The sequence below is a fragment of the Octopus sinensis genome, unplaced genomic scaffold (genome assembly GCF_006345805.1).
Source record: "Octopus sinensis unplaced genomic scaffold, ASM634580v1 Contig05058_ERROPOS156467, whole genome shotgun sequence".
Lineage (NCBI taxonomy): Eukaryota > Metazoa > Mollusca > Cephalopoda > Octopoda > Octopodidae > Octopus > Octopus sinensis.
Window position 1 is genome coordinate 72,501 of NW_021828015.1, and position 16,826 is coordinate 89,326.

General features: G+C 38.2%; 1 protein-coding gene across 1 annotated transcript in view; it reads right to left on the minus strand.

Annotated features, from left to right (window-relative positions):
- Window positions 1-16,826, minus strand: part of LOC115227584 (cilia- and flagella-associated protein 221-like) — a 66,078-nt gene that overhangs the window by 1,130 nt on the left and 48,122 nt on the right. Inside the window, exons 6-7 of the mRNA XM_029798369.2 lie at window positions 14,922-14,993; window positions 6,234-6,341 (exon numbers count right to left, since the gene is read on the minus strand). Coding sequence (XP_029654229.1) covers window positions 6,234-6,341; window positions 14,922-14,993 — 180 coding nt within the window. The remainder of the gene's footprint in view (window positions 1-6,233; window positions 6,342-14,921; window positions 14,994-16,826) is intronic.

Consider the following 16,826-nt stretch of genomic DNA (forward strand, 5'->3'; position numbering starts at 1 on the left):
AGGGATTTTTTGTAGTTTGAATAACTCACCTCTGGAAACATGAGTGTTTCATTCAACATCCTTAAACAACACTTATTCAGGGATCTTTTGAGCTGGATGGGCTACTTGATCTGAAGAAAATTCTAACTGGACCCCTACCTGGAAGGTCATGCACTGTTTATCTTGACATGAGATCAGCATGTCACGCACGCATGGTTGTGATGCATGTGCCTGGTGTACCCTCATAAGATGGGTAGTCATGGTGGGTATACTGGGCTTCATATATTTTACCCCAGTGTCCCTCCCCCAAACTTACCGGCCTTGTGCCAAAATTTGAAACCATAATCAATAGTAGGGTTAAGGTGGTGAGCTGACAGAACCCTTAGCATTCCAGACAAAATGTTTAGTGCATTTTGTATGTTTTTATGTTCTGAGTTCTAATTCTGCTGAGGATGACTGAACCTTTCATCCTTTCGGGTCAATAAAATCAGTACCAGTTGAGCATTGGGATAGATGTAATCGACTTGCTGCTCCTCTAAACTTGCTGGCCTTGTGTCAAAATTTGAGAGCAATGTCAATAGTTGGGTGAAATACAGCTGTGTGCTTTGCCCCCAGCCTGATCAGCATCTTCTTTGTTGTCATGCTGAAGTACGCCCTTAGAACATCAACTGATGGTTTTCACATCCATGCAAGATCGGACAGGGAACTGTTGCTCAGTCTGCCCCAATTGAGGGCAAAAGCCATAGTAATGAAAATGCTCACTAGAGATATACTGTTTGCAAATGATTTGCAACATATTCTGAGAAGCAACTGCAATGCCACCTGGACAGTTTCCCAAGAGCTCGACAAGACTTTGGATTGACCATCAGTCTGAAGAAGACAAAAGTCCTGGTCAAGGTTTTGAGCCCTCAACCACAATTACCATCAACAAATCTCAGCTGGAAGTAACCTGTACGTTCATGTACTTTGGTTGCACCATCATGTACAACTTCTCTCTAGAGGAGTGATCCTCAACCAGGGTCCATATGGCCCCTGAGGGTTCATATAAGATTTTTAGGGGGCCACATAAAAAAATAGTAAATTGGGAATCCACAAAAGTATTTTAAGGGCCCCTGAAAAAATTTTGCTTTAGATGTATGCATTGGTATGCATTGCAAGAAGTGACTAGGTTTCTTTCTCTAATATGTTACATCGTTCAACACACACAAGTTAATGTGTGGAAAACAAAATAGGAATTTTGAAAGAAGTTTGTATAAAAACTTGTTTTTCAACATTGAATGGCTATAGTGGGGTCCACCAGAATAAAATACTAACCGAAGGGGTCAAACAATAAAAAAAATGGTTGAGAATCTTTGCTCTAGAGACTGAAGTCAAAAAATGTACTGGAAGAACAGACTCCACACTAGCCAGGCTGATAAGAGTCTGGGAGAACAGTAAGCTAACAGAACACAGTAAGATTGCTGCAGTCCACAGAACAGCATCTTCAGCACAGTGCTGTATGGTAATGAAACCTAGAACTACTATTCTAGATAAGAGCTCTCATTTCAATGCCTAAAACTTATGCAGCCTGAGGATCTTCGACATCATGTTGCAGACTGACCAAGTCACCAACAATAACATCCTGGTGGCTTCATGTTCAGATAGCTTGTCTGCTTATACTCCCATTTGATACACACACCATGTCAGGCAGACGGTAAGCTGAAAGCCCTGCTGAATAGAGAACTGGCCTCTAGCAGAACATGAGGATAATACCATCTTTAATGCAAAGGTGTCTGCAAGAGAAGACATGAAGTCTCTTCAAATGAAGGTCAAAAGGTGAGAGGACATTGGTGTTTGTAACACAGCCACGAGGCCAGTGAGTGCTGATGTATTTTGATGTTTTACACTCTGTCAAAAGTAGAAACAAACATAAACAAGAGCACTCAGAGAGGGAAAACCTCTGCCAAGGCAACACCAACGACCTCTCAACGATTAGCCAGAGATGATTTTTAAAATGAGAACATCTGAAATAAACTTCACTGCTCTCACAAATAAAAATACTAAAAATGAATCCAACTGCTCTCAAAAATTAAGTAAAAAACGAAAAAAAGGAAAAAATAATCCCAAATCCTTGTCCAGTACCAGATTGATCCCAAAATCTAATCAGTTTGTGCCTGTCATGAGGTCAAACATCCCTGAAAGTTTCTTCCAAATCCATCCAGCAGTCCTTGAGATATCTTGTCCGTGGACAAACAAACAAATACAACTGAAAAACAATACCTCTGCCTTCACTAAGGTGGAGGTACTAATGCCAGGGTTAATTCAGTTACTGAACTTAGAGCAGGAAAAAAATTAATTAATGTAAATTCTTTGACTGCTCCTTTCAATTAGAAGTGACTAATGTGCATGACTACATGTGGGCATGTGTGTATGTCTATGCATGTGTGTGTGTGTATGTCTATGCATGTGTGTGTGTGTATAATGAGAGAAAAAAATATAGGCTTGCACTTAGTTCTCCTTTATTTCATCTCTCACACATGTTTCAGTATTCAGTAACCCATAATGTGTATGTGTATGTGTGTGTGTGTATACATATAAATATGTGTGTGCATGTACATATATACATATATGTATAACCATACTGTTACAGCATATATATATATATATATATATATATATATATGTACACACACTCGTACACACACCCAAACACACACACACACATATATATATGAGTGTAGTATAGACCTCAGATCGTACGATATCCAGAATGATAGCATTTACAGATCTACTGCAATATCTAAAAATGCAGTAAAGTTGCAGAAGATGGTAACGACTTATTTCAAACTTAGAAGCTTTTCTTTTAATATGGAGAGATTGGTGCAAAGATAGTAACCAGTTAATTCTCCACAGATACATTTTACCATTTTTTTTTTTTGTTTTCTCCGTTTCTGTGTGTATGTGTGCAGCATATGTAGTGAGTGGAACATTGGTGAGACTATGCTCTGCTAAAATATAGCACAGATAAATCTAAGCCAGCTTTTGAAAGAGTTTATTTTTGCAGAGAAGATATATTGAAAGAGAGAGAAAGAGAGAGAGAGAGAGGGATGTAAATTTAATTAACCACATGATTTCTATCAAGGCACATCTAAAGGTTAATTTTATTTCGAGATGGTTTTCTTTGTTAATATGCAGAAACTAATATAAAAAGACAGCTTTGCATATGGTTCCTGATAGAAGCATGGATTGCACAAAGGTCAATGATATTTATTTTCTGCTGCCATGGAATGTAGATAAGAGAAAGTCTGTTCTAACTTGTTTTTCAATATCAAAGCTAAGTCTTTAAACTATTTATCTTTTCTGCAGACAAACAGACAGACAAAATGCTTTAGCAGGAGATAGGGAAATCGATAGAGAACAGAGTGAGTGGTTCTACTTTCAGTTGGCATTGACCCAATATGGAAACTTCCAAATACTTGCTTTATCTGCTAAATGTAGCAACAAAACCTCCCATAGCATAATAACTGTTGTCTATAATATGGGAGGCCAAAATGTTTTAAATCCCAATCTCTTAGGTCACAATTGATACCAGATTCTCTCTCTCATCTCTGTCCTCTCTCTCTCTCTCTCTCTCTCTCTCTCTTTCTCCTCATGTGACATGCCTACAAGCATTGACTGCCTTGGCTTTCTATACAAAAGTCTGACAATTCCTGACTTTTCTAGCAGTAGATAAAACAGTGACTTTTCATTCCCCTCTGCTGCCAGTCTATTTACAAAGTATTTTGATAGTTTCCTGCTCTCCCCAGCTTACCCCTGAGGCAAAAAAATCTATTTAAGCCTAAGGAAAAAAGAGATTGGTTCACTTGACATCAGGACATATTCACACACTGACAGGCCTGTACAACACATACCTGAGGGCCATCTCTTTTCTGGGAGAGAGAGTTTGAATCTGGTATGAGCTGTGAGCACCCTGACCTAAGAGTTTGGGATTTAAAACATGTTGGCCTCCCATATCTTAGCCACAGACCTTCCTTATACTCTTTGGCTCATAACCAAGAAAGAGGACCTTAGCAGGAATAATCACAAAACATTCCAAAACTAGAAACATTACTCCAATATCCTTTCTACTATAGGCACAAGGGCTGAAATTTGTGGGGTGGGGGCAAGTCGATTTCATCACCTCCAGCGCTCAACAGGAACTTATTTTATTGATCCCAAAAGAATGATAAATGAAGTCGATCTTGGCAGCAATTGAATCCAGAATGTAAAGGTAAAATGCTGCTTAGCATTTTTCCCAATGTGCTAATGATTCTGCCAGTTAGGATGTTCACTTTACAATGATACAGGTGGAGACTGCCTGTACACAAGCATACACACACATGCTATTATTTCATTTTACACACATGCACTTTTGGTTCCTCTAGCCCTATTCACTCCTGTATATTCACTTTGTATCTTAACCTTTTAACATTCAGATTACTTAGTCAAATGTAATGCTTATTTATTCCCATTGTAACTAGCACTCATGTGCCAGTGGCATGTAAAAAGCATCCTTTGAACGTTAGGCAATATGCTATGCTTGAGATGACCTGTCAAATCAAGTGAAATAATAGTCATGACCAACGCCATTGTTGCATACCTAGCGCTAAAAAGCACCCTCTGATCTTTGGGCCTTATAGAATCAGTGACAAGTGACCGAGACCATTGGCAATATGCTGTGCTTGAGAAGACCCATCAAGCCAAATGAGATCGTAGTTGGACCTGGTACCGGTGTTTTGTAACCGGCACCCAGAACACTCTTGGAGTGGTCGACATTAGGAAAGGCATCCAGCAGTAGAAACCATGCCAAATCAGATTGGAACCTAGTGCAGCTCCTTGGCTTATCAGTTCTCAGTCAAACCATCCAATCCATGCCGGCATGAAAAGCAGACATTAAATGATAATGAGGAGGAAGAATTTGAATTAATCATGGATTATCTCATAGCTTTGAGATTTCAATGATGTGATTGTTTACTTTTAAAATTACTATATTAGGTAGATGCGCGAGGCCAAATCTGGCTGGTTTGAACATTAAATGGGTAGGATATTTGGGCCTGATATGCTAAAAGGTTAAACAAGAAGAGCAGTGATGGAAATGAAACAGTGGTGCATAGGAGGATCGTATTCCCCTACTCTTTAAGGGAGTACCATCTTTTTATTATGTTTGGTTATGTTAAAAACAATTTTACGTTAATTTGAGGGGTTACTCTATATACTTGACAGAAGAGGTGAGTGCTTATAGCATTTAGCAATCTCTTCTTCTCAACATCAGCTTAATGGATCTTAGTGTACTCTTAGTTCTTAAAACTTATTTACCACTGCTTCTAGCAATATCTGGTTAAGGAGATCTGTGTGTAAGTCCAATGGACATGGACAAACACACACACAAGCATGTGCATGTTGGTGTGTTTGTGTGTGTGTGTGTGTGTGTGTGTGTGTACAATGATCTTATGCATAGACCCCGGGCAGGATTTGAACTCAAGTTGAAACAATAATGAGTGTTGGATTGAATGCCTTGTGGTATTTGATCTGACTCTTTCCACTTTGAGTTCAAATCCTGCCAAGGTCAACTTTACCTTTTACCTCCTCAGGGTCAATAAAATAAGATACTGCAAAAACCCATGTAATTTATGCATGTTTTTCACAAAAACAAAAATAAACTTTAACGGGTGTGTAAATTACATGAGTAGATTGTTTCCGGAATATTTTTAGAATTTTTTTTTGCTTTTTGTTTTTGTTTATTATAAACAATACAAACTATTCGTAATTTAATTCAATGTGATACCTGTTAAACAGAAATTATTTTTATTTAATGAAAATTTAACAAAATCTGATCAATAAGTAAGTGAAATTATGCTAAATACAACTAAATTGAAAACCTTTTTTTCCCTGGCTATATCAAAAATTCTGAAAACATTTGGATGTGAATTTTACATGAGTAGAAGATTTTCTTAACAATTTTTATCTTGAAAATCACCTGTATAAATTACACAGGTGCACAAATTACATGGGTTTTTATGGTAATGATTTTTTTTTTCAAATGCTTGTGGAATGAATGAAATGGAATCTGAGAAAGAAATCCAGTTGAAATATTTGCAACCAAAAATCAACTGAAATCAAAGATCACACACTATTTTGGATTTTGATTTGTAGTAGGGGTTACAACTTTAGAATATAAAAGATTGTAAAAGTAAAAAAAAAAAAAATTTAAATAAAAAAAAAAACATCCAGCCAACCTGCAGTCTGTATTTTGGTCTTCTGATGGGAGAACAAAGTTCTCTTCAACAATGGTAGGGACGATGTTCATGTTACACCTCATTTGTATTGGGTTTGTAGTGCCAGATCTGTCCTCAATAAAAAGAAAATACAAAATGAAACAATCACAATAAGGGGCTTTCTTATTTAAGTACAGGCTCAATGCAGCAGAGATAGCACTTTTGGGTAAGTATCTTCTACTGAAGGCTTAGAGTTGAGCAATAGTTAGAGAGTAAAATTTGGTAAATGATAATTGTACATAAATCAATCAGATATATATATATAGAAGACCAAATGGATGGACCCTGATGAAACTGCACTGACAATATTGCAATGTTGCATTTGCAACAGTGAGTAGTCGCTGCAGTGGAGACATATGTAGGTCATTGTAATATGCTACATATAACTATAAAATAAATTTTGTGGACATACATACATACATACATACGATCATACATAAATACATACATACATACCTACATACATACCTACATACATACCTACATACATACATAAATACATACATACATACATACAATCATACATACAATCATACATACATACATACATACATACATACATACATACATACATACATACATACATACATATATACATATGATGAATAAAGTATTGTCTAAATTACGCAAAAATGAAAATAACACTGACATCTCATTTCAAAAGATATGTTTACCAAATTTACACAAAAATATCTTGAAATATTAAAGAGTAAATTTATTCAATAAAATCATCATTGGTTTCAACTACAGCCTCCAGACAACTTCAGAATTCTCTGAAACTCTTTTGAATGGGCTCCTTGTTTAAATAGGTGAATGCTGCCATAATTCTTGCCTTCAGTTCATCTTTGGTGTTACAAGGGGTTTTGTTTGTCTCTCACTCAACTGTGCTCCACACATAATAATCTAAGAGGTTGCAGTCTGGGGAGTTAGGTTGTCAGATGTTAGGGGTGATGTGGTGGCAGAAATTGTCTGACAGCCATGACTGGGTTCTTCTGCTTGTGTGGCATGGTGCAGAGTCCTGTTGCCGGACATTGGGTCTTCCAGCATCCACCCTCTTGACCCAAGGCAGCACTACTACCTCCGGACACTTGATGTAGGCCTCTATGTTAAGTCTGAGGCTATGTTGGGAAATGAACGGAGGCATAACATTGCCATCACTAGTGATCACTCCAAACACCATGGCATTGACTGGATGTTTGATTTTTATCCCGCTCCATAGATGTTCATATTATTGGAGCTTCCAGCACAAATGCCGAGCAGTACAGTATGTCATTTCCAAATTCCTGGCTGAGTGAAATGCATCATGGTGCTGCTTTTCTCACAGAAGGTGTCCATCTGACCCTACTATATTGTGTAGTCAACAAAATCAAAAACAATGTGTATGCGCAAAATTAAAAATATAAAATGGCGACAATTTACCCATCACACCTTGTATACACACACACACACACACATACACATGCACACACACACATATACACATACACACACACACCCATATGCAAACACATACACACACACCCCTTTATATTGATTTTTACAAGGCTGACAATGACATATTCTTGGCTTACTCACTTTCATAAGATTGTGGCTAATTTTGGTCTTTTAGGCTTAATATATATTGATTGTTTTTGGCAGGGTATTTTTTTGCTTGCTGTGTCTGTCCACTATTTAACAGTAGCAGAACAGCCCACTTCTTACTTGGGGACGTCCACCACAACACCTACCCCCTTTGAGATTTTTTGTCTCTTCTTTCAACAGAACAATATATTTTTGTTATTTCTTTTTCTTTGAACCAGAATTATTTCTCTCTTATTATTCAGATTTTTTTTTTTTGTTCCACACAGAAAAATATATATATTTTTTTCAAAATACTGCAGGTAATACTAGTCTACATTATTACCAGTAGCGCTACTACATATAGCGACCTGACTTAAATCTTTCACAGACTTATTATTTTTTGTTCCACACAGAATTACATATTTTTCACTGTGTGTCTATTACTTTTCACTGTGTGAAGTTCAAATCACACCTCAAGATTTTTAACATTTTTCCACAGTGTGAGCTCTGAATCCTCGTCGCCACTGATACGTCCTGCATTATGACAATGTTTGTTGTTTGTTCCTTCTCCTGGCTCATAAGGGCCAGTTTCCCGGTTTCCTTGGTGTATAGGTTCTCCACCTGGATGGGACACTGGTCCGTCGCAGGTGAGCTGCAAGATGCAGAAGGAAAGAGTGAAAGAAAGTTGTGGCAAAAGAGTCAGCAGAAGTTCACCATTACTTTCTGCCGAAGCAGCGTGGAGCTTAGGTGTTTTGCTCATAAACACACACATCGCTCGGTCTGAGATTCGAAACTGTGATCCCTCAACCACGAGTCCGTTGCTCTAACCACTAGGCCATGTGCCTCCACCATTATGACAACGTAACTTCATCGTCTGCATAACAGTCCTGAACAGCATATTTCACTGACCGACACTGCTTGCTGTGTCTGTCCACTATTTAACAGTAGTGGAACAGCCCACTTCTCACTTGGAGGCATCTGCCACAACAATATTTTATTGCTTAATAAGGAAACAGGACAATGCTTATGTTCCTTAACAGGGTCTCAGTTGCGAGTGTCCATGCTAGGTCTCAAACCAGTGACCTAGCAGGACTATTTCCAGCAGCAGGGTCACCTCTACAACAGGCACCACCCAAAGACCAGGTGTTGGTGTTAAACTGGGAAACAGGTTAAGTCTACCATTCAAATAGTTCCCGGTGGGATTTGAACTTAGAATGCAGATGAGTGGAACAAACACTACAATAGGGGCCAACATTTTACAGTCCCCTGCTCTAGTGTGGTACTTCATTTAATCAACCTTGAAATCACAAACAGTGGTGCACTAGGGAGGGGTGGTAGCAGAACACTGAGTATAAATCAACCAATCGCGGTAGTCAGTTTGCAACAATGTGACTCAGATGGTTGTGTCCACACCAGAGGGACTTCAGGCATGTGCCCCATGTATATATCCATGCCTCCTGTGAGTTAACACCTTCCAATCCATGCAACTCTTGGATGAAGGGTTTTTATGTGAGGGTGCTGATAAGTGGTCACTCAGGCTGCTAGAAATAACAGCTAAATCTCTTGCAAATTGTACAGTACTATCTTACAGCAAGAAAGATATACTGAGTAATTGCAGAACAAGGAAATTTACTTCTCATCATCTTGAAAATTTCTATATTGATAGTTACGTTTGTTTCAGTTTTTGGTAGGCATTTTTTTGATTTTTAAAAAGAATAATTTTTTTTTGTTTTTTTATTTTGCTTATGCATTTTCGTGCATAAATCTATGTGTGTACATATTGTGTAAGTGTATGAGTGTGTAAAGAAATTGTGTGTGTGCGTGTGCAAATGTTTGTAAAAGTATGTGTGTACAAGTGAATGCATGTGAGTGTGGAATGTATGTATGTATGTGCAACTGTGTGTAAATATGTGTATGACAATGCATGCAAATGCATGTAAGTGTGTATATGTATATACATGCATGTGTGTGAGCATGTGCACTTGTGTATGCACACATGTATGAATATGTATGAATGTGTGTGTGTGTATGCAAATATATGTGTGTGTGTGTATGAATATGCAAGTATGTGTGAATGCATGCATGTATGAACATGTGTGAATTTGTGTGTGCATGTGTGTGTGTGTGTGAATTTGTGTGTGCATGATAGTGTGTGTGTGTGTGTGTGTGTGTGTGTGTGTGTGTTTGTGTATGTAATTTAAAATTTAAACAAAAAATTCCTAAATAGATTAGAATATTTCTCCAAACATCAGTATTTTATCTAAACAACAGGGAATTAATGACAAATGAATATAAAACAAAAAATTTGAATACATAAACATTGAAATGGAAATTATCGTTATCCTGATAATTAATAATCATTGTCTGTCATCATCATCATCATCATCATCATCATCATCATCATCATCATCATCATCATCATCATGTGTCATCATCATTATCACCAACATTATTATTGTCATTGTCTTCATAATTTTTGCCATCATTATCATCATCACCATCACTGCTGTAACTGATATCGTTGTTGTCATCACCGCGATCACCATCGCTGCTACAACTGCCTTCATCATCATCATCATCATCATCATCATCACCATCATCACTGTCATCATAATCATTGTCATCATCATCATTATCACTATCATCGCCATTTCAATTTGCATCGTTTTTATATCTAAACTCAATGTGTTTTGGGTATTGGTTTTGTCTTCCATCTGTTGCCCTTGTGGCAAAATAATAAAAGCAGAGTGCTCGAAGAAATGTATTTCTTCCCATTCTTTACATTCTGAGTTTTCAATTTCACTCAGCTCAATTTTCTCTTTTATTCCTCAAAGGTTCATAAAATACAATATCAGTCAAGTAAAATCAACTACTTCCTCTTTCTCCCTCTCTCTTCAAAATTGCTGGCCTTGTAGCTAAATCAGAAACCACTATTATTATTATGGCAAGCTGGCAGAGTCTTTAGGGCATCAGACAACACAGGAGCCTTTCTTCCAGCTTTTATCCATTCTGAATTGAAATTCCACCAAGGTTGACTTTGCCTCTCATTCTTTAGGTTTTGATAAAATAAGAACCAGTCAAGCACTGATGGTAATCATCATCATTTAATATCTGTTGTCCATGCTGGCATGGGTTGGATGATTTGACTGGGCTGGCACACTGGAAGGCTGCACCAAGCTCCAGTCTGATTTGGCATGATTTTTTATGGCTAGATGCCCTTCCTAATACCAACCACTCCAAAAATGTAATGGGTGCTTTTACGCACCAACAGCATGGGTGCCATTTGCGTGACACTGGTATCTGCCATGACTGTGATTTTGCTCCGGTGCCCATTCGCAGGACACCAGTATCTGCCACGACTGCAATTCTGCACCAGTGCCATTTGCAGGACAGTGGTACCTGCAATGACTGCAATTTTGCATCAGTGCCATTCGCAGGACACCAGTATCTGCCACGACTGCGATTCTGCACCAGTGTCATTTGCAGGACAGTGGTATCTGCCACAACTGCGATTTTGCAACGGTGCCATTGGCAGGACACCAGTATCTGCCACGACTGCGATTCTGCACTGGTGCCATTGGCAGGACACCAGTATCTGCCACAACTGCAATTCTGCACCAGTGCCATTTGCAGGACAGTTGTATCTGCCACAACTGCAATTTTGCACCGGTGCCATTTGCAGGACACCGGTATCTGCCATGACTGTGATTTTGCATTCAAAATCTGTGTATCTCTTCCAGGTGGTGCTATTAAATTATATATGCCCATCCCGCTCAAATGGTCCTTGAATACAGGTTAAGGATGTTGAACGAAATACCCATGTTTCCATAGGTGAATTATTCAAACTCCAAAGAATCCCTCTCAACACATGGCTATGATGCTCCCCCACTACTTCCACTCATGATCAGAGATGCACATATTGTCAGCCACCAAGGGACATGCTCAACTGGTTAAGGTGAAACAACTGACAAGCAAATCTATGGCATTGAGCAGAATATTTGCTGTAGCCCATCTTTTATACCAAACAAAAGAATGTACATGGTAACACTTCCAATCAGTTAAGATCAGAAGCCATTTGAGCCAGTGCCTGATACTGCATCAGGGCTTGTTGTTGTTGTTATTTATAATAATAACAATAATAATAATAATAATCATTATTATTATTATTATTATTATATTATTATTATATTATTATTATTATCATATGAAAACTCACAGCTTATGTTGCTGGGTATGATGGAAAGTGTCAGCTGTCCACAGCCAGCAAACTATGGTGACACTTGTTTACTGGTCATGTTTCAAGAACCCTGTGAAGAATTTTTTCAGTTCCAAGCAATGCTGATTTTCATAGGTGTTCTACGTTCACACTTGCACCAATCTTTTTCAGCCATGCTGGTAGTTGAGTGCTGATACTTCCAAGTGCACCAATTACTATTGGTATCACATCTACTCCCTTCATTGACCCGCAACCTTCGTATTTCTCACTTTAAATCATCATAGTTGTTCATTTCTTCTTATTCTTCTTTTTTCACATTATGTTGTTACCAGGGCATGCTATGTAAATTATCATACATGTTCTTTCTTTTTTATTTACCACAACAATGTCCGGTTTCCAATGTCTGGTCAGGGGATTGCACTGGATCATTGCATCCCACAGGATTTTGCAATATTATTTATTATTATAATCATCATTATTGTTATTAAGGCAGCAAGCTGGTAAAATCATAAGCACACCACACAGAATGCTTATGTTCTCAGTTCAAATTCCACTGAGGTCAACTTTGCCTTTCATCCTTTCAGAGTCAATGAAATAAGTACCAGTTGTGCACTGGGGTTGACGTAATTGACTAACTTCCTCCCACCAAATCCTCAGGTTTATATTAGAAAAGATTATTATTATTACCTCCGCCTAAGTGAAGGTGTAGGTATTGTTTTCAATCACATTTGTTTGTTTGTTCATGGACAAGATAACTGAAGAATCGCTGGATGGATTCAGATGAAACTTTTAGGGATGTTTGGCCTCATAACTGGCACAAGCCTATTAGGTTTTGGGCTCAATCCAATTCCAGACAAGGATTCTGGATCATTTTTCCATTTTTTTACTTAATTGTTGAAAGCAGTTAGGTTCATTTTTCGTGTTTTCATTTGTGAGTGCAGTCAAGTTTATTTAGGATATCCTCATTTTAAAAATCATCTCTGGCTAATCGTTGAGAGGATGTTGGTATTCTCTTGGCCGAGGTTTGCACTCTCTGAGTGCTCTTGTTGTTATTATTATTATATTATTATTATTATTATTATTATTATTATTATCATTATTATTATTATTCTTTTCTACTTTAAGCACAAGGCATGAAATTGGGGTGGGGGCAGTCGGTTAGATCAACCCCAGTATGCAACTGGTACTTAATTTATCGACCCCAAAAGGATGAAAGGCAAAGTCGACCTTGATGGAATTTGAACTCAGAATTTAAACACAGACGAATTACTGCTAAGCATTTCGCCCAGCGTGCTAACGTTTCTGCCAGCTCACTGCCTTGTTATTATTATATTATTATTATTATTATCATTATTATTATTATTCTTTTCTACTTTAAGCACAAGGCATGAAATTGGGGTGGGGGCAGTCGGTTAGATCAACCCCAGTATGCAACTGGTACTTAATTTATCGACCCCAAAAGGATGAAAGGCAAAGTCGACCTTGATGGAATTTGAACTCAGAATTTAAACACAGACGAATTACTGCTAAGCATTTCGCCCAGCGTGCTAACGTTTCTGCCAGCTCACTGCCTTGTTATTATTAATATTATTATTACCTCATATAAGGTGGTGAGCTGGCAGAGTCATTAGCACGCAGAATGAAATGCTTAGTGGTATTTCGCCCATCTTTATGTTCTGAGTTCAAATACTGCCAAGGTCAACTTTGCTTTTCATTCTTTTGGGGTCAATAAATTAAGTACCAGTGAAATTCTAGGGACAATATAAGCAACTAGATCCCCTTCCCCTAAAATTTCAGGCCTTGTGCCTATGATACTCTCCTTTACTCTTTTACTTGTTTCAGTCGTTTGACTGCAGCCATGCTGGAGCACCACCTTTAGTCGAGCAAATTGACCCCAGGAATTATTCTTTGTAAGCCTAGTACATATTCTATCGGTCTCTTTTGCTGAACTGCTAAGTTACGGGGACATAAACACACCAGTATCAGTTGTCAAGCGATGTTTGGGTGGGTGGGGACAAACACAAACACACACACATATATATACATATACATATATACGACGGGCTTCTTTCAGTTTCCTTCTACCATTCCACTAACAAGGCTTTGGTCGGTCCGAGGCTATAATAGAAGACACTTGCCCAAGGTGTCATGCAGTGGGATTGAACCCAGAACCATGCGGTTGGTAAGCAAGCTACTTACCACACAACCACTCCTGCCCCTATATGATAGAAAGGGTTATTATTTCTTCATATACACACAACAGATTAAACTGCTGGAAAAGAAAAGTTCCTAACATCGGGCTACAGCAAGTAACCTTAGACACCAAGAACCCTCCAAAGTATCCTAGCTGTCCCTAATAACACTGTTTTCTGGAGCTGCACTAAACTAGGTTTTATGCCAATCTCCTCTATCCATCTATTCAAATCTTTAGGGATACATTTTGAGTACAGTAGAGTAGTAGAATTATAAGAGCCCAGGATATAATGACAGCAGGGGGTAATTTGAGGTTTATTTAAGATGGCAATGTTGATACAATGTGGTTTGAAGTAATTTCTCTGGATAGTGTAATCCAAGGTACACTATGACGGAATAAAAATAAGACTGTCACAGCCAGAATGCTTTTGATGAGAACATGACCCGGGGCTAAGAAAAAAACAACAACAACAACATTCCAATGACAAAACTTCATCTAATACATACACACATATACATCACTTCACCTATACAAAAATACATACACAGAAACACACTCATACACACACACCAAATGGTTTCTTTAGTGAACAAATTATGGTTGGATGTTTTTTTTTTGTTTTTTTTTGTTTTTTTTTATTCTTTTTTTTTTACTCAAATATAAATACTAAAAGACTCACGCTGCTAATTCTTTCGCTTCCTCTGGCAACTCCTTCAACAATGGTGGAGGTTTGGCTAATATATATTCAGATCTGGAGAGAAAAAGAAATTGCCATTTTAATGATGTTCTTTCAGCTTTTCATCATCATCATCAGCATGATGATGATGATGATGACAACTATCGTCATCATCATCATCATCACCACTGGCTCTCAAAGTGAACCCACGTGTTTCTTTTGTGCCAAAGCTAGACCATATTTATAGCATTACTTAATGAAATTTTCATTGGAATACTGGCTGAAAAGGGCTATAATTACCTGGAGAAACCTGCCCTTGATACCCAAGGGCCAGACAAAAAGAGTGAAAAGAGAAGGTTGCTTTTACAAACTTTTTTTTCTCATTTATTTATAAGCATGACATTTTCAGTTTTAAAAATGGACAGCAAATGCAAATACAGTACACGGCAAAAACATTGCAACAACAAATGAAGAATGAAGAATGAAGAAGAACGCATATCCCCAAAAATAAGTAAATAAATAAACAACTGAAAGAACAAAAAGAAGAAAAAATTAACATTTAAATGAATAATTGATTCTTCATCTTTACTTTTGTCCTTTATTTGTTTCAGCTATTGGATTGCAGCAATACTGGAGCACCACCTTGAAGGGTTCCAGTCAAACAAATTGCCCTAGTACGTATGTTTTTTCTTTTAAGTTTAGTATGTATTCTGTCAGTTTCTATTGCCAAATTGCTAAGTTATAACGGCATAAACAAATACAGATAGTCAAGTAGTGAGGGTGTGGACAAACACAGACACACACATACACATATACATGGTGGGTTTCTATACAGTTGCCATCTGCCAAATTCACTCACAGGGCATTGGTCAGCCAGGGGATATAGTAGGACACACGTGTGCAATGTGCCATAAAGTAGGACTGGACCCGAAACTACATGGTTGCAAAGAAAGCTTCTTAACCACACAGCCATGCCTGAGTACAATAAATCGATAAAAATATTCCAAACAGTCTAACAAGTTGTTTTGAAGACAGCAATAGTGACAACAGCAATGGTAACATTTGCTTTGAGTCATGCACTTTGGGTTGCTCAAATAGTAGCTGTATTAAAGTTAATCTTGCTTCAGTTTTAAGACAAACAGATTAGGGATTTAGACTTAACACAGTTACAAGTAAAAAAAGTTGTTGGAGGAAATTTGTAAGACCAAGCAGTATTACTTTGCCACAGGATCTAATCAAAGAGAAAGTAAGGAGAAAATTATATATATGTGTTTTAGTATGTTTTAATCATTGTGGTTTTTTAAATACATCTTTATTCATTTCCAAGCAAATATTTGTACTTTTAATTTGTCCATTTATATATTGCATAATGGCTTTCACCCAACCCCTTTTGACTTTGCATAGCTTATCCATCTCACCGAGCTTGTTTTCTTTGTAAACACCCAGGTAAACAACTCCTCATAATTCTCTGTATCTCTTCAAGACCTGTGGCTGATAACGATACTGTAACCCATGTCTTCTATTAAAACCGTATGGAGTGTGAGAGGGAGAGGGAGGGACAGGTGGAAAAGGGGGGGGGGATCAGGTGGGGTGGGGAGAGGGAAATGTAGATGGAAGAGAGGGGGAGATGGGGAGGGGGGAGACTGGAAGGGGAAGAGGGAGAGAGGAAGAAGGAGAGGAGGAGGGTAGAGGGGGATATAGGAGAGGAGAAGGAAAGGGAAAGGGGGAGGAGAGGGAGGAGGGGAGAGAGTGAAAGAGAAGGGAGAAGTTGAGGGAGATGGAGAGAGAGAAGGGAGAGGGAAAAGTAGATGGAAGAGAGGGGGAGATGGGAGATGGGGAGGGGGAGACTGGAAGGGGAAGAGGGAGAGAGGAAGAAGGAGAGGAGGAGGGTAGAGGGGGATATAGGAG